This window comes from Atractosteus spatula, chromosome 7, assembly GCF_055471065.1.
Source record: "Atractosteus spatula isolate fAtrSpa1 chromosome 7, fAtrSpa1.hap1, whole genome shotgun sequence".
Taxonomy (NCBI): Eukaryota; Metazoa; Chordata; class Actinopteri; order Semionotiformes; family Lepisosteidae; genus Atractosteus; species Atractosteus spatula.
Window position 1 is genome coordinate 39484349 of NC_142712.1, and position 22528 is coordinate 39506876.

Genomic DNA, 22528 nt, shown 5'->3' on the forward strand with positions numbered 1-22528 from the left:
TTTACTACTGATTCAACAAACATTGAACTGAGTTATCCTTATTCTCCTTTATGCAAAAAAAGCTGAAACTTGGCAGGTTTAGGTCAAGCATGATAGCCCTTTACTTACTGTATACTACATCGTCCTCATTTCACCAGTTAGGCAATAGCTGGGTAATGTCACTGTTATTGAGAATACTGAACATCTGTACTGTACATAATCCACCATGCAAGGTTTAGGTGGCTGCCTTGCATTAGTCACAGTCTACTGGGCTGAGATTTCAGAATCCATTTCAGAGCAATCCAGCAATTAAATACTGTAGCACTGGGATTTCAACAACCACAGTTTTTTATAGCGATGCCCATTTTTAAAGCATGACCAGTATGAATTACCTTGAGCACAATTTCAGCTGTGAAGACCACTGTGAAGACAATGTCAAAGTAAGCCAAGATCTAGAACAACAGGAAGGAAACAAGTGCTGTTAGCAGAAGTGCAGTCTGGGTGTTTACTTATTTGGAGTGTAGGAGTATTATCCAAGTACAGATAATGAGTTAATTCATATGTGCAATAGTAGATCCTAGTGGTCAGAACCTGGCCTTGCAAATGAAGTTGGCATCAGTCACCAGCCAGCTGCCTGGGGGGAAGGGAAGGGTACCTTGTTCCTGAAAGACTCAGGGTCAATAGGGTCCTCAGCAGCCAGCGAGATACTGCTGAGGAGGATGAAGAGGAGGATGAAGTTGGTGAAGGTCGTGGCATTCACAATCTGGTGGCATAACTTCCGAATCCTGTGAGGACAGGACAAATGGGACACCTTAACTTAGACCGCCCACATTTTACAACACTACATGACAGTTACATGACATCCACAGCAGGTGAAACATGGCAACAACCAGGTTGAGCCGGAGCATAAGTGAGACAAATGAACACACAGAAACCCACTCAGGCGTGGTCTAACCTATTTCATGAAGGAGGAAATGTGCTTATGTGCAGGGCAGCAAACCCAGGTTCAAGCTCCGCTATATAAGAACCTTGCTACTTCCTAAAGCATCACATTTGGCTGTTGCTCCATTCCTTCTTTGTGATTTGGTCCCTCTCCGCAGACCCCTGAAATCTGTTCCCTGTGGATTGCCATCAGAGATGATACAGACAGGCCCGATGGTACCAACTTGTTCTGAGGTCCGAAGATGAAGAAAGCGCTGGCCTCGGGCATTGGCACCGCCTTCTCCTTCAGCTGGAGTTCGGCCAGGGGGCGGGGCCTGGGGCTCAGTGGGATCTCAGGCTCCTCCTCCTCGTCGTCTCCTAGGAAATAGCATGGAGAAGATTCATGAGGATAATAAATACTGTGGCTCTTTCTTTAAAGACAGAAGTGTTACTTCAGTACTGGCAGTGAGTATCAACAGACATTGATAATTTTGCTATTTATTATTTTAAGTCTAGGATCATCCAATTAACATGTTTATCAGCTTTAGCATGCTATCCCACTATTATAAGAAAATATGTATGACAGTTTACTAATATAAAGTCCCATATTTGGGAGTGTATTTACTCTTGTGTATATCAGTGGTTCCCAACCTTGGTCCTGAAAAAACACTGTGTCCTCTGTGTTTTGCTCCAATTGAGATCTTAATAGCAGGCTAATGAATTTAGTTTTACTGGGGGCACATCTGTAAATTTGCTTTCAGCTCTTAAATGGTCAAATTGGATTCAAAATTCATATCAAGGCGTGTCTGATACAGTGTCATACCTCCTGTGGGCATGTCTGATTCAGTGCCACACCTCCTGTGGGAGTGTCACATCTCCTGTGGGCATGTCTGGTGCACTGTTACTCCCACCTGTGTCTGCTCTTCATCCACTAGTAAGAGCTGTCCCATCAGAAATAAGAGCTAGCAAGCTGAGTAAAGCTCTACATGCTGAAACTGTCCCTTGAAGTTGGGACACTCAGGACTATCCAAAGAAACAAGTTACTGCAAATAAAAGTCTAAACAAGCAAGCCAATCAGTTAAGTCATCAATTACGCTGGAGATGTAGAGCTCAGTTGGAATGTAAACCAGAAGACAGTGTTCCTCCAGACCAGAGCTGGGAGCCAGTGGTGTAGATAGATAAGGCTGATTCATGGTATGGTAATGCTGAATGTGCCCAGTTCTTCATTTCATTTGCTACAGTGTGGCAAGAGGCTGGAAGCTTTCGGTAAGGAAAGCAAGCAGAGAAAAAGTCAGCAGGTAAAGGATAATGAAAGCACTGAAACTAACTGTCTCCACTCAGTATTCTCTATTTACAGATTGGTAATTATTTGCTGTAAATAACATTAAATTCTTCTCAAATCTTCATTGTTCATTTAACTATAATATAAACTGTATGTGATGTACCGTATGAGTTTCTTAGTATTATCTAAGAATATGTGTAAAGTTTGTCTTATGTAGCAGTGTAACTGGCAATGTAAATTTAAGTAAACTGTTTCAGTTACACGTAAAATGTTTAAAAAGAGATTATTTAATTTTGTCTGTCGAGTTTAAACGAGGAAGAAGCAAGCACTGAAACTAACCACCTCCTCTTGATATTATTTACAGTTACAGTGATGCCATGCTTGTATTTACTGGGACCTGTTATACATATGATTATATACTGAATATGCAATATGCATTTACTAGTTATTAACCTAGTTATTCCAACCTAAGTTGGAAGCAGACGACACTGTTAATATTTTACTCTGTATTTTACTCTTGCTTTTTACTTTTTAGTGTGGAATTAACCTTTATTTGTTCCTGCACTCTTATGTTTTTTTTAATTGTTAGACGTTGTCTTTTTCAGTTTAATATGACTCAAGCCTTGCCATTCAATTACTGTAACTAAAACATGAATGAAATACAGTGCGGACAGTAAGGACAGAGTACCTGGGAAATCAGCAGAGGGATATGGGTCCTTAATTTCATTGACGTTCGACTCAAACTCGTCCACTTTGAGCTGGAAAATAAAAGACAGGGGATGCTGTTGTGGACCAAAAACTCCAGCGACGATACAACAGTAATGCTGACCTTAAATTGGGGCTTAAACATGCCCTTTTCATAGTCATCTCTTGTGATGCCCAAATCAGCCCAGACGTACACAGATACTAAATGGAGTTTTTTATACCCTAGTTATGTTCAAGAACAATGAGATTCTTCAAAAATCAGTGAGATTCTAGCAACAAAGGATTATAAGACCCAAATGTCCTCCTTTCTTTGGGGCCTTTGTTACATTTTTAAGAATCATTGGATGGGATTCCTGAGATCAATTAAGGACTAGAAACCAAACTAGCTAGAAGTGATAAATGGCCTCTGTGTGTACCCTTTCTTATGTTTACAGTGTTACAGACCCTCTCAAGATGTGAGCAGGAGGTGCTACACTGGGACAGATGTTCGTGAGTCTTGGGGTAGTGCAGGGCTGGCTCTATGTTTTGTTGGGGAGAGTGTTTCAGCATTAGGTTCTGCAATTAATATTTTTGGATCACTGAGTATGGCGGGATCTTCGAATGATTTGTGAACCTTTTCCAGTCTCCCTGGGAGGAAGTGTGGGCATCCTCCCCTTCTCCTTGTTTTCCTCCTTTGTGATGGTGGTGGTATTGGTGTGGTATCACGGCTTCTGATCTCCCCAAATCAAGAACTTGTCAATGCTGGGGGTGGGGGTCCCTCAGGGAGGTGCCTCGCTCAGTGGCCCCTCCACTGCTACAGGCCCCACTGAAGTGAGCTTTACCTGCGCTAGGTTTCCCTTTAAGTCAAAATCTAACAGACCCCCTAGGCTCACGGGCATTCCCAGTTCTGCTGTGCTTGGTGCAGGTGATACCCTATAGCTGATCCAGACCCCCCAGACAGACCTTGGCTGTAGTAGGGATGCTCTCTCCCTTGGCCTTCTGCTCCAGCTTCTTGGCCAAGAGAAGCTTTTCCTCCTCAGATTTCTCCGGCTTATTTGATCTGAGAGATGGAGACACAACAGAGTTAAAGACAGAAAGAACCAGGGATAAGAGGGAGACACGGAGAGCTGATGATGGTGGCTGACGGTGCTCTGGAAATAAACTGCTTCCTTTCTGAAGAGGGGGGATGGTTCATACTTATACATCCAAGATATTTTAGTTTTTGCTGACTTTCACCCATAAAAGTGTTCAGCCCGAGCGTTTAAGTTTTCATGAAAACTGTTCATTTAAAAAACGTGTACGTGTCAATTAGAGGTTTTAATTGGCTGACCAATTTGATTGATTGAGCAATCGATCGATCAGTCTCTCCATAACCCAGGATGGAGAACTCTCTTTTAGAGAGATGCTTCCGATTTGAGATTTCTTACCTGGCCAACTTCTTCCGTTTCTTCTCCTCCGCTTTCTCTTTCTGCGCTGAGGTCAGGCTTTCTGCCTCTGCCAGGTTATCCACCGCGATGGCCAAGAAAACATTCAGGAGGATATCTGCACAGAGGGCTTAAGGAACAGCTGTGGACTTCCACTGGGCCACATGACTGGTCTTGTACAGTAGCTCACCAGATGCAGAGTGGTTTAGGAGAGCCTGGGAAATATTGCTTTGAATCCTGTCTAAAAATGAACATCACAGGCAACACAGGTACAGTGTCCCGCTCCACTGAGACACATGCTTACCGCTCACTGAGGGTGCTGTGAATGTGACGGGATCTGTTTGGTTTGAACTTGCAACAACAATGCAATCCTCTCAATGAAACTTTGGACACCACTGCATCACTTGTGTGGTTTGGTTGTAGCCAGGATCTGGACCTCCTCTGTCTAGGCACCTCCCCTGGCTTCCTAGAAGCTGCACAACCCCCCCCACACACACACACACAACAGGTGAACAAATCCACTGAGCCAAAAGACCAATCATGTGACCCAGTGAGTTTATTTACACCTTTTAAAGTTCCATCATATCATGCAAGAATCTCACACCAAAATGAGCCCTGTTACACCACCACTAATGAGCTGCTCTCCGTAATTCTGGGGTTTGTGGATAGCTCTGTGCAATTAAGGGTCTGTAGTACTTCATATTCTAAAAGTGATGTAGGGCAATGCATTTGCTCCCGTTCTTATTTCTTGTACTGGCTTAGAGGATTAAATGACTGGGAGGGCTCAGGTCATGAATCATCAAAGCAGAGCACGGTACTCTCTGACAAAGCAGCCTCTCAGTGGTTTGGCATACACAAAATCACTGGTATGCTAAATAAGTAACTCTCAGCAGGCTCCCCAGTAACCGAATCAAAAGTGCTCTCTATCACCCACACAGGAAAAAACGTAATAGCACTTCTCAGCGGTGGAAGTCAAGGAGGATACAGTTGCCACAGACGAAAAGAATGATGAAGTAGATGCAGACAAGGACTCCAGGTAGGGAGGGCCCCCCGTATGCCATGATGCCATTGTACATGACAGAGTTCCAGTCTTCTCCAGTGAGGATCTGAGTGGACAGAAGAGAATGGCACCTCTAGACCATGCATTGCTTTAAATATGCCCACAGTCATTCAGTTTCATATCACCTTAAGAAGGTCACTGGAAAGACCCTTTTACTCTAGTTTACTGCTGTTTATGTTTTTCAAACAAATGGAAACGGACAGATATTTTTTACTGCTGTAACACTGGGAATTGCCAATTGCTTATCCTCTTAGGTTTACAGTTCCAATCTGGGTGCCATGTGGGAAAAATGACTAACCATGCGTATGTATCTCCAGCAATGCCCACTTTCTGGGGCTGCTCATCTGGGATGTGCTGCAAGCTCAACAGTGCCTCTAAGGAGTGTTAAAGCCTGTTGGAGAAGTTCCTCTGATGCACAATTGCATTGCATAATTATTTAGTGATTGTGAGCTTAGGAAGGAAATGTGAGGGCTGAGGTTTCAGATTGGTTCTGAAGTCAGAGGTCACTCCTATCTTTTTGAATGTTAGTGATGAAAAGAGTTTTCAGTGTGATTTCTCAAAATTAAAACAAACAGGACTCCAGTATAGTTCCTGCAAGGGTAGTGACTGTGAGCCTAGGAGTCTTGATTCTGGGCAAGAGCTAATCCCAGGCTTTAGTTCGGAATGAGACTGAGACCAACACAGACAAACCCACAGCACCTGGAAGACGCTGATGAGGGCCTGGGGGAAGTTGTCGAAAGTGCTGCGCCGCACTTCCATGTCGGGGAAGTTGTACTTGCCCCCGAACACCTGCATGCCCAAGAGGGAGAAGATGATGATGAAGAGGAAGAGCAGGAGGAGCAGCGAGGCGATGGAGCGCACGGAGTTCAGGAGGGAGGCCACCAGGTTACTGAGAGACGTCCAGTACCTGGGAGGCAGAGAGAGTGGACACCTGAGACAGGACTCCTCCGCTGCACTTGGCCTTCCATCTTCCACTTGGCATCCAAGTGCACCTGGATTTCAGGAACGGTCTCCAAAGGACTAATAAACATGTCCACTTCACTGCCTATATTGCACATTTTCCTAGTGAGATATAAAATGAAATTCTCCTACAAGCTGCAGAAGTTTCCTTAAAAAGACCCACAAAGTCAAAGATTATGCAGTTTGAGTTTGCACTGCTCAGAAAATACCACGCTTTTTATAGCTCCCTACTATTCATTTGCCCCTGCTCCCTCCCCTGCCTTTCCCTGTGCTCCTTACTTGGTGATTTTGAAGATGCGGAGCAGGCGGATACACCTCAGCACTGAGATGCCCAGGGGCGACATCACACCGAGCTCCACCAGGATGAGCTCGATGATGCCTGCGCACACCACGAAGCAGTCGAAGCGGTTGAACAAGGACATGAAGTAGGACTGGAAGCCCAGGGCATACATCTTGAGGAGCATCTCCGCCGTGAACAGAGAGAGAAGCACCTTGTTCGCAGTGTCTGGTGCCAAGGAAAGGAAGCAGAGAGAGGCACAACATCACAACATGACACAGAAGTGATCCATGCTGAAATCTCTTTTTACAGATCATTACAACGGAGGTAAGAATGAGCCAAAACTGCCTGTCCTGGGGTTATTTCTTTGTGGATTTCTGTCATTTTGATGCTGCTGCCTTTTGTGATTTTAGGATTCCAGAAGATTATTATTCATTGCTGTTTCATCTCAGAGCCAGAGCCTAACCTGGCAGACACAGGGCAAAAAGAGGAACTACACTCTAAATTGGACGCTCATCACAAGAGAACGTCAGCTCCACTCAGAAAGCACTCTGACTCAGAAGTGACGCCAAGATCCAAGAGCTGTGAGGCACCAGCACTGTTACACTAAGGTACCATCCTCTTGAAGATTTAAGAAACCATAATTCTACTGTTTATTGTAACTGTGAAAGCTAGAGGCTAAAACAATTTGGCATGCCCCACACTGTGCTCATTATCCCTTTGCAAAATGAGGAATAATATACTAAAACCAACAGAAAGAAACACTGATCACCTTAGACACTCCTAGATTTTATGCAACTATAAAACACAAGCTTCAGGAAATGAGACCGGTGTCATCTTTAACAGGCATAATTGGGGTGACCAAAGCCAGTGAGTTTAATTAGCAGCTAACGAGGACCTGGGAAGTACGGGTTTTAACCAATTAAGATGATATTAAGGTGTACAAAACTGTTCAAAGTGGGTGGGAATAAAATGAAGATGTGGCAGCAGCGCCTGATGGACGTGGCTGGTCGGAGAGCCTGACCTTGCACCCTGGTGAGCCAGTCCGCCTGGTTGTGGTGCTCGGTGGCGATGGCGAGCGTGTTGAGGAACACCAGCAGGATCACCAGCCAGTAGAAGAAGTTGGACTTCACCCAGGTTCGGCACTTGCGGCGGAACCAGCGGTTCCAGCGTCTCCAGCGACGGCTAGATAGGGGCGAGAGAGCGAACAAGCTCATTTCATTCTCCTCCCGTCGAGAGAGACACCATACTCCTTGACTCCCTGCCTCGTCCTTTATTCACACTTTTTAGTAAGCAAAATATCCATAGATTAAAATATGGCAACACCAAACTATGCCACAGTAAAAAGATCTGTCAGAATTGTCTGGTATGTCCATAGCATTGACTAATGTATAAATACATGAGCATCTTTGTCAGTCCCTGCAGCGAGACACTGCTCTTGGCCTATGGTCTTTTCTGTTTTGAATATGCATACTGTGCACAACGTATTCAAGCCAAAGCTGTTTGTTGTAATCAGTGCTTAGCAGTGTAATGGTTAGGACCCTGGACTCCTGAATGACTGGAGGGTCATAAGCTCAAATCCCAAATGGTGACTATTGTACCCCTGAACAAGGTAGTTTACCCACATTGTTCCAGCAAACCCAACGGTATATATGAGCAACATCAGATATGTTAGTAAAATATACAGCAGATAACCGTGAGCCAGTTTGGGTGAAAGTGGTCATTTAACTTATTTATTTAATTATTTAAAGTGGAAGGCTCTGTGTCACATCTGACTTGACAGGCCAGAAAAGAGAGCGCGCTGCCTGTCTCCCTTACTCACAAGAAGAGGATGAAGCGGTTCATTCCCTCCATCTCGAACAGGCTCTCTGTGTCCGAACCGCCCTCGTCCAAGGGGAGGAGTCCTGACACCCACAAACAAGAGAGTCAGAACAGCCCTCAGAGGTTTTCATCAGCTGTCAGTGGAGCAGAGCACTGTAAACTCAAGTCTTAAAGTATGTGCATGACAAAGCACAAAAACTGGGGGAAACAACAGCAAGGCAAAGGGGACCCAGGGTATAAAAGTGTGGTAAACTCTGGAAAGGAGCTGCCCAGGAATTAATTTTCAAGGCCACAAAAATGGGCTATAGGAAGTGTCCTTACAGGCCAAGTAAAGGCACCAGACACCCATTTGCATCAAAACTGCTTTAGCTTATTTATAATGGTATGTTCACCAGGAGTGTCCCCACCACAAGGTGCGGCAGGCAAAATGACACAAAACTAAGCGTAAAACATTCTAAAAATCATGCTTGACTATTGAAACTCTCATAAAGCTAAACAACTAAACTGCATCTACAGTTTTCAAACTACATACATTAGTAACTCCAGCTAAAAAGCTAAAGAGTTTGAACAGACCTGATTGGGGTAGGAGACACACTGCAAAGCTGTGTTTTTGTGCCAGTGTGGGCATGTGGGCATGGGCAGCGGGCGTGGTTTCCGAGCAAGTTGGTGAGAGTGGCGTGTGGGCGGGTCAAGTGGCTGCGTCAGAGCAGGGCCTAATTCTCTCTGTGGGAGACTGAGGGTTGCAGTCAGGAAGGTGAGGGTGACTCAGGAGGTGAATCTGAATTGTGTGGAGGAAAGATCCTCGCTTGTGTGGCTCGTGTGGCTCGTGTGGCTCTAAGGACCTTTGCACATAAAACACTCCCAACTCAGATGGGTTACTGGCTTAACTAATTTAAACAACAAACTTCCACAAAATAAACAACAGAAGTCTTAGAGGGGGGTGGTAGACCATCTCAACCACTCTAACTGCCCAGCCCTACCCAACCCTTGGTCATCCAGCCTGGTTTAGATTCCCAAACTCTGGCTCTGACTGGATTGTTAGGAAACAAGGAGTAAGCCGGAAGCTTGTGTGTGTGTGGCAGGGTGTGTCCCATACCTTCCCGGTGCTCCTGGTCGTTGTCCATGACTTCGGCGTGTGTGATCCAGTCCAGGTATCCCTTCAGGTCCTCCTCCAGCTGCTGCCTCTCCCGCAGCTTCTGAAACTCCCCCCGAGACTTGGCCTTCTCTCGTTCCTTCGTGAACTCACTGCGAGGCGGCAGGGGAGGGGAGGGGACGGAGCAAGAAGGAAGTAGATACAGAAACAAAGATAGGAAAAGCGAGAAACTACAATTACACTTCAGCAGAAGCACTGTGTGAGAGTTTACCACAGAAACTTGTTTTTCCTACGGTTTTTACCACAACTAGCCACATATTTGTCTGGCTTTCTAGTGCTTTGCACTAGCCAGTACAAGAAGCTATCTGCTTGACCTTTCCTTAACTCATTGTACTACACTTTATTGCGATGACACATTTAGGACAAAGCAAACTTTAATAAGTGAAATGACTTACATTTTGCTCCAGGTATACTGTTTGACAAAAGACATTTTAAGCAGAAAACTAGGGGTGCTTTTTTGTGAATTGTGCTAGTTTCGAAATCAGCTCTGGCTCCAGAATGCCTGTGCATGGAGTCCTGTTCCATTCCAGTGGAAATAATCATTTCAGTGATCATCAGCTTGGTTTAGTTCTCCAAAGATCCAACAGTGAAACGGAGCTGTCCTTACTGAGGGGGGAACGTACCCGCTGAGCACACCCAGTACCAGGTTGAGCACGAAGAAGGATCCCAGGAGTATGAGGCTGACGAAGTAGATCCAGGGCCATTCGTTCCCGATGGCATCATTCACCTGGTGAAGGGTCACGCTGGGGTCAGCAAGAAAATAAGGCAACAGGACAGCACTGGATTCTATACATGCGGGAAGCAGTCTTCCATAGGTACTAGCTACGATTAGTCAAAGAACTGCTAATTATATTACCAAAGCGTGACATCCCACAACCTTCAAGGTGTTGACAACTTCACCTTTAAGCTCATCAAAGAATAAAGACGCAGGCTTACAACCAAAACATTCAAACGACAGGAATAAACTAGAGAAAGCAGAAGACTCCAACTATAGTGAGAATAGGGGTTTCTGGTCTGCCATGCTGTTGAAGACCTATCTACTGTAGCATGATCCTTGCAGAAAATGCTGTCTGAGATTTGGGTATTGATGAGTTAGTGGCAACTTAATTGTAATACGTGTCCCGCTGTAACAAGCCTGTGGTTTACTTCTGCTTCCTGCCGCGATCGTGCCCAGTTTACCCAGTAGAGCACGTCGGTCCAGCCCTCCATGGTGATGCACTGGTACACGGTGAGCATGGCGAAGCCGAAGTTGTCGAAGTGTGTGATGCCGTTGTTGGGCCCCACCCAGCCGCTCTTGCACTCCGTGCCGTTGAGGGAGCACTCCCGGCCGTGGCCCCCGATCGCACAGGGCGCCGGCTTCTCGTTCTCCACCATTGCCACGATGCCTGCGCAGGAACGGGAGAGGTGAGACGCGTGGAGAGGACGAGGAGGAAGGGCAAATACAGGCCCTGCTTTTTTATTGCCGCATTACACCTCACTCATGACTGCTAAACAAGCGTGACTTTTGTGTAGCACGTCAGTTGCGCGGTTACAGGACCACGCGAGTGTTCCTGGCCAGTCTGGGTCGTCTGTCAGCTGCTGAACAGCTGAACACTGCAGTTCATACTGTTGTGCTGACTAACGCTGTCAAGTGCCTGGCTGTGAAAACCAACCAAAAAAGAACAGGTGACCCGCCTGCAGGAGTGATTTAGAAACAACCTCTTAATGAATATGAAAAATTCAAAATGCATTTTCTCCTCAGAGACATACAATGGGATCATAAAATCAACTGTTCATTTTCTAAACTGCTTTATCCAGTACGAGGTTGCAGGGGAGTCGGAGTCTATCCCAGCAAGCAATGGGCACAAGGCAGGAGAGTCCATCACAGGGCAGACACACACACTCACACCAGGGCCAGTTTTCCCAGAAGCCAGTTACCCTACCAGTATGTCTCTGGACTGCGGGACGAAACCAGAGCACCGGGAAGAACCCTACGCAAACATGGGGAGAACATACAGACTGCACACTGATAGCACCCCAGGTCAGGACTTGAACCCAGGGCCCCAGCACTGTGCCAACATAGTTGAATATATACTTACATATTTCTTTAAAATATATATATATTAAAGAAATCTGGAATAGTATACAGTACTATATAACACCTAATGTGACAAGTCTATATCTAGTGATTTATTAGTGGGGTGGAAACAATTGTTTGAACTGTATTTTTGAATAGTTTCCTTTCAAGAGTCAGCTACTGGACTAATTTGCTCATATTACAATCAGCATATGTGTCCCCTGCTCACTGACGTGTGCCGGAATAGTAGCAGGTCTTGTGCATCTTGCACTTGAAGAGCTCCAGGCCAATGATGGCGTAGATGATGATCATGAAGAGGACCAGCAGGGCGATGTGCAGCAGCGGGACCATGGCCTTGATGATGGAGTTCAGCACCACCTGCAGGCCTGGAGGAGAAACAGTCCCATGAGGCATGATGGCTTGATCGTCATCGATAACACATGTGGTGGGCTGAAAGTGATATATCTTTCTACCTCTGGTACTGCAAATTAATTTCAATTACACATAAAAATAACCTAAACTCAGAATATTTTAAGTGATTTGGAAGGTATAATACTAGGATGTACTGCCCCAAAATTATGATTGAAATCTTTATAAATGTTTTCAGCCTTGATAACTAATTCCTAGTGGTTACAGATTTTTTAAAACATACAGTCCCCCAGATATCTAGTTTTCTCTCTTGAACCTCACAACAACACCACTGCACAAGAGCACACTTCATGTTGTCACGCCTCCCACTGTCACCAGTTCTCGGTCAGCTCCAGAGGGCCGTACTTGGAACGCCGGACACCAGGCGCAGGGGCCGCAGAACTCGGAACGCTCGCAGAGCCTTCACGTCAAAGCCCGCCCCCTTCCCCCCCACTGGAGTCTCTATCCCCTCGATGCGGTTGATGGTCTCCAAGGCAACAGTGAAGAGCCTAAAGGAAGAGTACAAGCACCGTCAAGACCCGGGTTGCCCCAGCATGGTCTCTGTCCGCAGAGAGACTCAGACACAGAATCGTTGGCTTTAGTCATAGTGGGAAGAAGTACTGGTATGAACCAAAGAAGATTACAGAAGAGGGGGGTCTATTAAGCTCATTTTGCTACTGTGGTTGCTTATTGACTGAGGGACCTGCATAGTCCTTTAGAGAGTAGTTCAGGTGGATAGCTGCATCAGCATGCGCAGGCTGAAAAGGAACAAGCAATAGGTTACTTGTTACTTGAGCATGGAATAAACCTATTACTTGTTCCTTAGTCCTTAGGAGGTGTGTGCATTAAGACAGAGGTCTCCAGCCCTGGTCTGGGAGAGCCTCAGTCCAGCAGAGTTTACAATTTGTAGTTTTCAGCTCACAAGGATCAGAGTTCTCTTAGTTGAACAGTTATCATTCTTAATTCACCAGTAACTTACAGATGTTGTCTTCTGACCGAGATGACCAATAAGAACAACTGGACTGGGTCTAGCTAGCATCAGGGCGGGTGACTTCTGCATTAAGATATGCATGGATGGGTATAGATGCATGCAGGTTTTTCTGCTTCTTTCTTTCCAAACACTGGGACGTACTGTAGGAGCCTAATAAACCGGCCCTGAAAACCCAAGTGTTGAAGAGATGACACAGAAGAGAAACTGCTATGGTGTCAAGCAACCCCATGTCTCATGTGGGAACTCCCAGCAAGCCAGGTCTCCTTACCCAACAAACACAATCACGAAATCCAAGATGTTCCAGCCATTCCGTAGATAGGCATCCGGGTGGAACAGAAAACCATACGCCACTATCTTTAGGAATGCCTCGATGGTGAATACGATCAGGAAGATGTACTCAACTTTCTCCTGTGAAAGATATGGTGAAAACAAGCATAGTTTGAAAGTGGGGCAAACTGTACTCCTGCCCATCCACGAGGGGGGGCAATCTTGCACACCCATACAGGGTGGCCCTTGCTAGGCTAGAAGGTGCTGTACATTCCTTAGAGAAAAGAAAGAAATCCTGTGCAGTAAACTTGCAGTTTTTAAAAGAATAAATAAAAAACGTGAGGAAAGATTTTCTTCAATAGATTCAAAGATTTCCTTCACTATACAGTACAGAATTTCCTTCCTGTCTACAGTATGGTATTTTTAGTTTAATTTTCAAACTGCATGGAAAACCCCTTTTAACTGGGAGCAACATTGCACTACATTTAGTCTTACAGCAATACTAGCAAAAGGTCTGACATTATAATGATTGCATTGATAATCTACAGTAGTTTATTAGTTGTAAGCTTTGTCAAAAACAAAACTCACTATATTATCTCTGTTGTGATTCTTAAGTATCGTACCATTAAACAGAGGGGACGTCTGATGAAACGACTAAAATTTACACTAAAAAATAGTGTAGTTAATTTACGAGTGAGAACAGACACATTTAATGTCATCCGCTGTATGCGATCCCGTTTACCCCATCAGCCTGCTCTTTTTTTCCCAAAACCTTTTGTTTTGGTTTTCACTGGGCTTAGTGGGAATGAATTTTCGGTATTTTTCCTAATCAGTCTTTCTTGCCCTTCGCACTCCTCTGTCTGTCTGGAGTTTCGGTAAAAAAGCCACGTCGCTGAGAGAAGCGCCTCACACTGCGCTAAACAACACCATGTATGGTCTCCCGGCTCTGCCAGTGTGTAAACTGAACACAGAAACACTTCAGCATCCTCAGTAACTCTCCATAAATTAGGAGGAGACTGTATTATGTGACAGTGTTTTATCTTTTGACGATTAAAGCGCTACTTTAACGGCGCCATGTTTAATTGTCACAAAAAATGCCAAGTACTTTTAAGTAAAACAAACTTAGGTCGTCAAAAAATATGAAGTAAACTTGGTACAGTCTCGGTGTCAACGGTTCTGGGATTTTACAGAAGACATTTGTGTGTTTGCCCTTTAAGGGGCGATGTACGGTCAGAGCGCACAGAGATCCAGCCGTCTTCGCGCCTGGGATCAGCGGTGACCCCGGCGGGCCTGACAGTCAGCTCGACTTTCAGACGCGCAGCGGGTCGGAATGCGGGGAATAGCGCGTCCCTGTGGTGGGAGTGTCGGGCAGGAGTCAGAGCTCAAGCAGAGAGATTGCGCGCACGCAGAACTCCGGATACGCGGATCGCTTAGTGGTTTGTGGAAAGCACACAGAAGTAGAAAACGGTACAGAACGTGTAGTACGCGGTCCAGTTCCTGAATCATATATTAGAGATAGATTCACTACAGATCTAAGATCAAATCTTAGAATGATTTGAAAACAATGATGATGTTTCTTCAGCTGTCCGTAAGGTTGCCGACAGCTGTAAAGATAAAGATCAGCTCCCCGTTATCTGAAACATGACAGTACGATAACTGCATTCAAAACTAAAAAATGTGTTCAGTTATCATTGCCATCAACGTTTGTTTATAACACTGCTCAGCTTCTTCTTAAGGCGGCAATCAGTGGCTCCATGAACCAACATTATTTTCGCCTTTCATATTCGTACCGTATGTTGTCAGCGATAGTGAGACAGTGTTATAACACCCAGCAGAGAGGGAGTATTTCCAACCACAACCGAGGCAATAGCTATGAATTGTAAAAATGCAGTTTAGCTTCAGTGTCGCAGAAGCTTTAAAAACTACCAATAACAACAGGTGGGGGATTGTTGATGCATGCATTCTTGCGTGTGGATTACCTAATGTGTTGTCGGTGGCATCACACAAATTTTGCATTAATTCCGATTTACTCTAACATCCAGGGAGCGACTAAATATAAACCATTGAAACGCAAAACAGAAGCGGCCGGACCACCTGTCCCCTTTCATCACCTGAAAGCGGGTCACTCCGGCAGCAGAGTTACATTTAGTTCCTCTCAGTAAAGAGCTCGCGGGCAGGGAAATGGGCTCTTTTCCAATTCCCGAAGTATCTTGAAAATGCCCTTTTCGTTTCAGCTCAACAATAACAACGGGGTATAGGGCATGCCACATTCGCCGAGGATCAGAAGATCATAAGGTTAACTACAGTATTTGCTTTTTAATTTAATACACAGTCTTTATGTCATGCAGCTTTGTAGATTATAAAATGCTTAATCACATGAAAAGAATTATTACAAACAATAGGATCCCATTAGTCCAGACTCACATGTTTGGACAGAGTCTGGAATATCTATAAGATCACCTTCAACAACGTGACTAGGTCGCATTTTTCAGATCTCTTCATTTGTGTTACGACAAGTCACTTCATTATTATACAAAGTGAAGTACATTAGAGGCTATTTACGTATCTGTATGTTTTACTGGAGCAATTTGCGTGATGCATTTTTGCTCAAAGGTACGGTACGAAAACAGGGCTCCATCCATGATTTTAACACTTAATCCTACTGGTGAGCCCAGAACAGAATCATTTCCTACACAACGCTGATTTTATTATCTTTTATGCTCATTTCTAAATTTCCGCGACAACGAAATGTTGACGAACTTTTGTTGCGCTGAAGTAAAATGACCAAGGCGACGGTACATGTTTAAGACTCTACGCTTCACACCCTACGAGTCGCAGGGAGGTCTCGTGTCTAACCTGTGATTTCAGTGTTTAAAAGGGGGAAGTGTAGGGAAGTATTGAAATATTCTGCGTTTTTGAAAACCTGCCAACTAGCCAAAAAAGATGCAAAACATTTTTATAATGACTATTTTTCAGGCTGATATTGGGGTACCCTTTTACGCTTGGGACCTTTCAAAGCAAACAATGTCAATTCACATAGGGCTTTGTCATTTTCCCTTGATAGCGAAGAAAAAAGGCTCAGGTATGTCTCTCATGTTTCTGGGATAACTAAACACTGTGAAAACTAGTTTTGAAATGTGACAAGGGATAGATAAAAGTAAACAGATTAGAAATACATTTAATGAAAACGTCGAGTCACTTTACGTTAGAGACGGCTCGTAAGGCGGAAAGGTCAAAATAGAAAATGCGTTTCAAAAAGAAAAGACTTAGGTTTGGAGATCTTCAGACACCAAAACTAGAAAAAATGATAGTTGTTTTGAGAAGTGGGTTATCCCTAAGATTCTTATCTATATGTAGGATTTCAAACGACATTGAAAAGTTCAAAATACTTTAAAGGTACTTTTCCGATCTGAGCAGAATTTCGCTGTTATTTGTTTATGAAGGTGGTTTTATTAACAAGTGGTTGAAATGAAATGTGCATTAAAGGAAACAGTAATATTTTCTGAGTTTTGATGTGCAAAGGGGTATTTTTAAGCCTTATTAAAGTAAATCACTCTATTTTACAATCTCTCGTTATTAAAAAAAGATATGCAATGCATTTTATATAAACCATTTGAAAAGTAATAATTCGGCTTAGAAATCACCTCTAGTTCTATGCCTTTATTCTGCCCCTTTTGGCTGCATGTCAGTAGATAAAGGTATCCAGAATGACGTGCACACTTTCACAAATGCAGCCTTCAGCCTCTGAAAGGTGAGGTCTCTTGAATACTCCAGACCAGGGTGTCTCTAGTAACGCTGGCCCTGTTAGGCTTACTGGTCACCTACCTCTAAAGATTGTCAATACCTATAGGTTCTTGACTACTGTAATTACCCAACTCTTTCCATTAATTAAGAGAACTGTGGCTGTGGTCCTTGAGAGCAGAAGGGTACTTAGCTTTTAATCCTAAATTATCTCTGTACTCAAAGTAACAAAACATCTGCTTAATTGATCACACTGAAACTCTTCCAGGTCTTTATAAACTGCTGATCTAATGCTGACCTAAATAAAATCTGCTGGACTGGGGCTTCCAACCCAGGGTTGAAGACCCCTGATCTGGACCAGGAGATCCCTATTCTGGTGCTGGAGACCCGCATACCTGCGGGGTTGTGTTGCAGCCGAGTGTCTGTTTGCACAACCGAAACCTTCATTGACTTAATAACAGGATTCATTCGAACGGATTGACAGTTTCCAGCTCTTGAACATGTTGGAGGTCACCTTTTCATCATCACATTTCATAAGTAAAGTAATATCCCACACATCTGAGTAGAATAATATGATTTGCAAATATTTCAGTCAAGCAGCTTCAACTTCAAGTTCAGCTTCAGTTAGGTGATGATGCTGGACTGGGGTGAAAACCAGCAGGTGTGTGAGCCTCCAGGACCAGGACTGGGTACCTCTGCTCTGCACTGTGGACTTAATTCTTTAATTGGACAAATGTGTTGCTTCGTTGGAACCTCTTTAATGTTCTGCTCGATAGCTGGAGATTTTAATGTACTTATACCGCACAGTAGTCAATAGGTCTGGGTCATGGGGCCACTTCTGCCGGGCGGTTTGCTTGGGCCCAGTGTAACGAAAACCTCAGGAAACAGTATGAGAACCAGACTCCTAGCTGGCAGAGAGGGCTGGTGTGCTCTTCAGACTCAGGGTGCTTTGCTGTCTCAGTTCTCAGTCCTATATTCTGGACCTTGCCCAGTCCTCTTGACTGATGAACTAGTGCCTTCATAAACAGCTGATGCTGGGTGAGACAGTTAAGGACCCCTGGCGTGTGATCTAAAGAGACTGAGAGCCTCCACCCTCCTCAATCTGCTGGCCATGAGAATGACACACAGCCCGCAAGCTGTGTCTCTAAGCACAGGGACAGTCAGTGCCAAGTTCAGCTAACTTCCTTTTTGTTTGGAAAGTGACATAAGGAGCTCGTCTTATCAATCAGCTCTCAGGCCAATGATAAAATTAATTCCATGTGCCAGAAATATAAACGACAAAGAGAGGCTTTGCATGAATGACTGCTGCTGCAGGATACTTTGGGAACGTCTAGGTTGCAAGTTGTGTTTCTTAAGCATTGAGTCAGATAGCCTTCTCTATTCCACTGAAACATAATGTACTATACACATAGCCTATATTATGTCTCAATGGCGCATTTTCTCAGTTATTTGTCTTTTCCCACTAAATCCTAGGCAGTCTCTGAGCATGCCACAGGAACGTCTAGTTTAGAACGGTTGAGTGTGCATCTCCTTCTCCTCTCTCACCCTGAAAGCAGGATAGATGTTACTCACCAGGCTGGAGTTGGCAGAGTTAGTGTCGTCTTCGGGCATGGGCAGGAACACGGCGAGGGCCACACAGTTGGCAAAGATCGTCAGCAGGATTATGATCTCAAACGGCCTGGCAGTGGTGGAGGGGGCAGCTCAGGAAAAGCTTGGGAGCGACAGAAGTTTGGCGGGAATGTGTGTGTGAATTAGCCCACCTGGAAACCTCAGAATGCCACAGAGCCTCACAGAGCAGGGCTCAACTGAGTGACCTTTCACATACTGTTAGTGCAACAGACACAAGACCAAGCACAAAAACAAAGCAGACATCAACGAGATGTGGCAGCTTGTGCATCATAACAGGCTCGATGCACATCCTCTTCCAGAGGGCTGATAGTCATGTGTTCTGACATAAATGTTTGCCTTTTGCCTTAAACTAGTCGATTCTCTAGAACTCAGGTCTTCTGTTTTTTTCCAATTTAATTAGTCATTCAAACAATTAACCTAATTATTTCTAAATTGGACCTATACAAATTTTTCATAGAGTGTTTTACAGTTGATTACGCAAGCTATTCATTTCCCAATCACTTTGCTTAAAGGTTACTTATAAATCACTTCCTACCCTGGTTGAAAAGCATTACATTTTTGTAGCTAATACAACAATTACACCAATTATGTAACCGAGAACATGGGTGGAACAAAATCCAGAAGACACTAGACTCTCCAGGTATTGAGTTTGAGACCCCAGCTCTAGAACATCTTAACACTTACTAAAGACATTGAGGTTAAGTGTTAAATAGCATTGCAAGTTTTAGCATTGAAACACATAGTTTATCTATCCATTATGAGTAACTGCTTTGTGCCGAGGGCAGGTACAAGGGGCAAGGCTCACATACATGTGAGCAAGTGAGAAAGTTAGAGATAGTAACCTGAATATCATGGCTTTGGATTATGGGAGAAAACCTGTGTGGACATGGATGGAACATATGAACTCCACACAGAAAGCACCCCAGGCAACAATTAAGCCAACAAAGGACAGAGAACAAAGATCTGTGAGGCAGCAGCTTTTACCATCACATCACTGTGGTGCTTCAAGCTTTCTGTGTTGTATTGCAAGGTGTTTGACTTTGGTGCAGTGCTGTCGTCTGTGGGACTATGACTCAATACCTCTTAAGTCAATTGTGTGGAATTGTAACCTTTCTTATGTTCTCATGTTGGTGGATGTTTAGACATTTCCACTATTTCAGTCACTATGTAATGGGGAGATGGGTCGTTGTCTTGTGGCGTGACTATCGAATCTCTGCAGTGCCACAAAAGGGGCTTTTCTTAAGCAAACTCAGAAGGTCTTGAGCTTTAATTTCAATGTAAACTATAGGGAACGATGCTTTGTGAAACTGTGCCGTCCAAATTGATGTCTAATGAAGGCATCCTGACATGCACAAATGCGCAAGATGCAGGAGCTCCATGAATCACTTTGAGGCCGACACCTTGATCACGCCTGATTTACAGTTCAAGACACCTTGCCACTGCAAGGCTTTGGTAGTGGAATCTTGGCCCACTCCCAAGTTACTCAGTCATTTGGACCACTACAAGTGTCAGTGTTTTCATACTACAGGGGCCACTCAACTGATCTCCCTTTCAGCCAGAAGGGGGTGCTGGAATTAAAATTCCCCCTGCCAGCAGAGAGTGGTGTCTGTTTTTAGCCTGTGACGCGAGCCAACAGCTGCAGTGCCCCAGAATATCATTGTGTCGTTTAAATATATATGCATTAAAAAAACACCTAAATTTCTATCATCAGCTTCGATCATTGGGAGCACGTTTCTCCCGTATTTGGCTCCTTGACTAGCTGCCAAGTGCATTATTCCATCTTTGGAAAAATGTTGTTTTCAAAAGGCTCTCTCCTCTGTTGTTTCTAGAATATTATTCAGTTTCTGGAAGTGCCTATGGGTTAACCTAACCTTTGACCCAGGGTGAATGTAATTGATTTTTTTTAAAGTTTTGACATTAATCAGTGAACCCAGGAGTAAAAAGTAGAATTTTCATCTTTACCAACAAGAAGAAAGGTCTCAAGTCTCGATTCGCATTTTAGGAACATTATGCGCCTTCGCTAACATAAGACTCTTGAAGCAGTAAACACGTCCCACTGCCAAAATGAAAACCTCTCAGAACCAAAACTGCTTTCTTAAGCCTGTGCTAACAAATTAATAATCCTTGTGACTGACTGGTTTTAAACTGCTCACACCTGTAGGTCGTAATGTATCCAGAAATATCTCTGCATCTAGAAATGAGAAGCAACTCCACTGAGAACGCCGGTGTCCTGTCCCATGATTAATCGCTAACTTTCCAAACCAAATTTCTGTAAAAGCTACTTAACAGAAGAATCTTTCTTTTGGTCACAGTTCCAAATCCTGCCATTTAAAGATGGAAAAATATAAACAATTGTCTATGAACTGCACTTGTAATACAGGTATAGACTATGAACTATTCAAAAGCCAGTGAAGGATAAGACATTGCGTTGTCTCATGTTATTTTTTTCTCTTTAATACAAAAGAGACGCGAGCTGCCCTCGGCCCTTTGCTGTAAGATTACTGGGAAGTTTAATCTGCGCGACGCCGTATAAACAGCTCATGACCATGTGAAGAAATTGATCAACCCTTTTAGATCCAAGGGTGTAGGGCTCCTCATAAACACAGCTAGAGAGAGCCAGACCTGCTGTTTTTGACTAGCCAAACACAAACTTTCCCGTTGCATAAATGAAGACATAACAAAGACGGCAGTCCCAACTACCAACAATCTGTAGCTTCCTGCCCTCAGATTGACTTACTGACTTTTTATTCCGGTTTGAGGACTGGCCATGCTCTTTTTTGCTCAGCTAGCTGGCCATCGACGTGCCTCGCTGAGCTCGAGCCCCGAAGGATACTTCCACTCCACGATGCTGATGCAGGCTTTGCGGAAGGGGTTCTTCAGGGTCAGGCAGCACAGCGAGCGCGGGGGCCGTGGGTTGCCGCCGGTGGCTTGAAGTTTCTTCAGTTTCTCCTTCTGCTTTCTCCGCAGGGTCTCGCTGTCCATGATGATGGAAGCGGCAGGTCCCACCGCGTTGGACTCCGCCGTAGCCATCCTGGGGGCAGACCAAGAGCCGCGTCCCGACGGTGACGGTGTGTGAGGTGAGGACCCAGTAATCCTTCCCGCTGTAATCCTCCTGGTAAGCCCGGGTTCGCCTGCTCCCCTCACTCCTTTATTTTTCTCCTTCCTTCCTTCCCGGGACCAGCAGGCACGCACTCACACACACCCCCCCTCGCCTCCGCCTGCTCTCCCTCTCCCTCTCTCTCGCTCAGCGGAGAGTGGAGTGCCTTTCTGCTGAGCTGGGTTTCTCAGAGGGTAAAACTACACCAGGCAGAAAGCAGCAGGAGGAGCAGTTGCCTCTGCGGCCTGAGCCGGGCCAGCAGGGTTTAAATATAGACTGTGAGCGATGTCTCGGCAGTGGGGGGTGGGTGGGATGGCGATGGGGCAGCGTAAGCAGAGCAGGGAGGCAGAGAGGCGCAGGGGCCGCCGAATAGCCTGCGGGCCCTGAGGCAGCAGAAAAATAGGAAAAAGAAGTGCAGCTGTCGTCGACTCATCCCACTTGTAGCTCTGAGCTCTCGGAGCAGAGCCGGGGGGCGAGGGGGGAGGAACTGGAGCTGGGGGAGAGGAGAAGGGGAAGTGTACTGAGAGCTGTTCAACAGCAGCAACGGAGGGGACGGCACGTTTCGATGCCTGTCTTCGGTGACACAGTGCAGATGTTGGGAGTGTTTATAACAGGCCTGATAGCGAGACAGCAGAGTGGGGTGGCAGGGAGTTTTAGGTGGCACACCGAGAAGCAATGAAGCATGGAGGCGAGTTTCAGGAGCTTTATTAAAACATTTACTCCTCCTGAGCACAACAAACTGCTGTGCTAATATAAGGTTCTGTAAATTTGCCAAACT

The 22528-nt window shown here is 44.9% G+C and overlaps 1 protein-coding gene across 1 annotated transcript in view; it reads right to left on the minus strand.

Annotated features, from left to right (window-relative positions):
* LOC148830949 (voltage-dependent L-type calcium channel subunit alpha-1S-like) overlaps nt 1-21933 on the minus strand; it is a 41969-nt gene extending 20036 nt beyond the window's left edge. Inside the window, exons 1-19 of the mRNA XM_088921238.1 lie at nt 21487-21933; nt 18597-18702; nt 13285-13424; nt 12392-12534; nt 11851-12003; nt 10741-10946; nt 10185-10288; nt 9505-9653; nt 8410-8491; nt 7612-7772; nt 6590-6815; nt 6050-6257; nt 5276-5396; nt 4294-4408; nt 3830-3926; nt 2871-2940; nt 1146-1278; nt 635-764; nt 372-431 (exon numbers count right to left, since the gene is read on the minus strand). Of these exons, the coding sequence (XP_088777364.1) occupies nt 372-431; nt 635-764; nt 1146-1278; nt 2871-2940; nt 3830-3926; nt 4294-4408; nt 5276-5396; nt 6050-6257; nt 6590-6815; nt 7612-7772; nt 8410-8491; nt 9505-9653; nt 10185-10288; nt 10741-10946; nt 11851-12003; nt 12392-12534; nt 13285-13424; nt 18597-18702; nt 21487-21683 (2601 nt within the window). The 5' untranslated portion in view covers nt 21684-21933. The remainder of the gene's footprint in view (nt 1-371; nt 432-634; nt 765-1145; nt 1279-2870; nt 2941-3829; nt 3927-4293; nt 4409-5275; nt 5397-6049; nt 6258-6589; nt 6816-7611; nt 7773-8409; nt 8492-9504; nt 9654-10184; nt 10289-10740; nt 10947-11850; nt 12004-12391; nt 12535-13284; nt 13425-18596; nt 18703-21486) is intronic.
* Between the last annotated feature and the right edge of the window lie 595 nt (nt 21934-22528).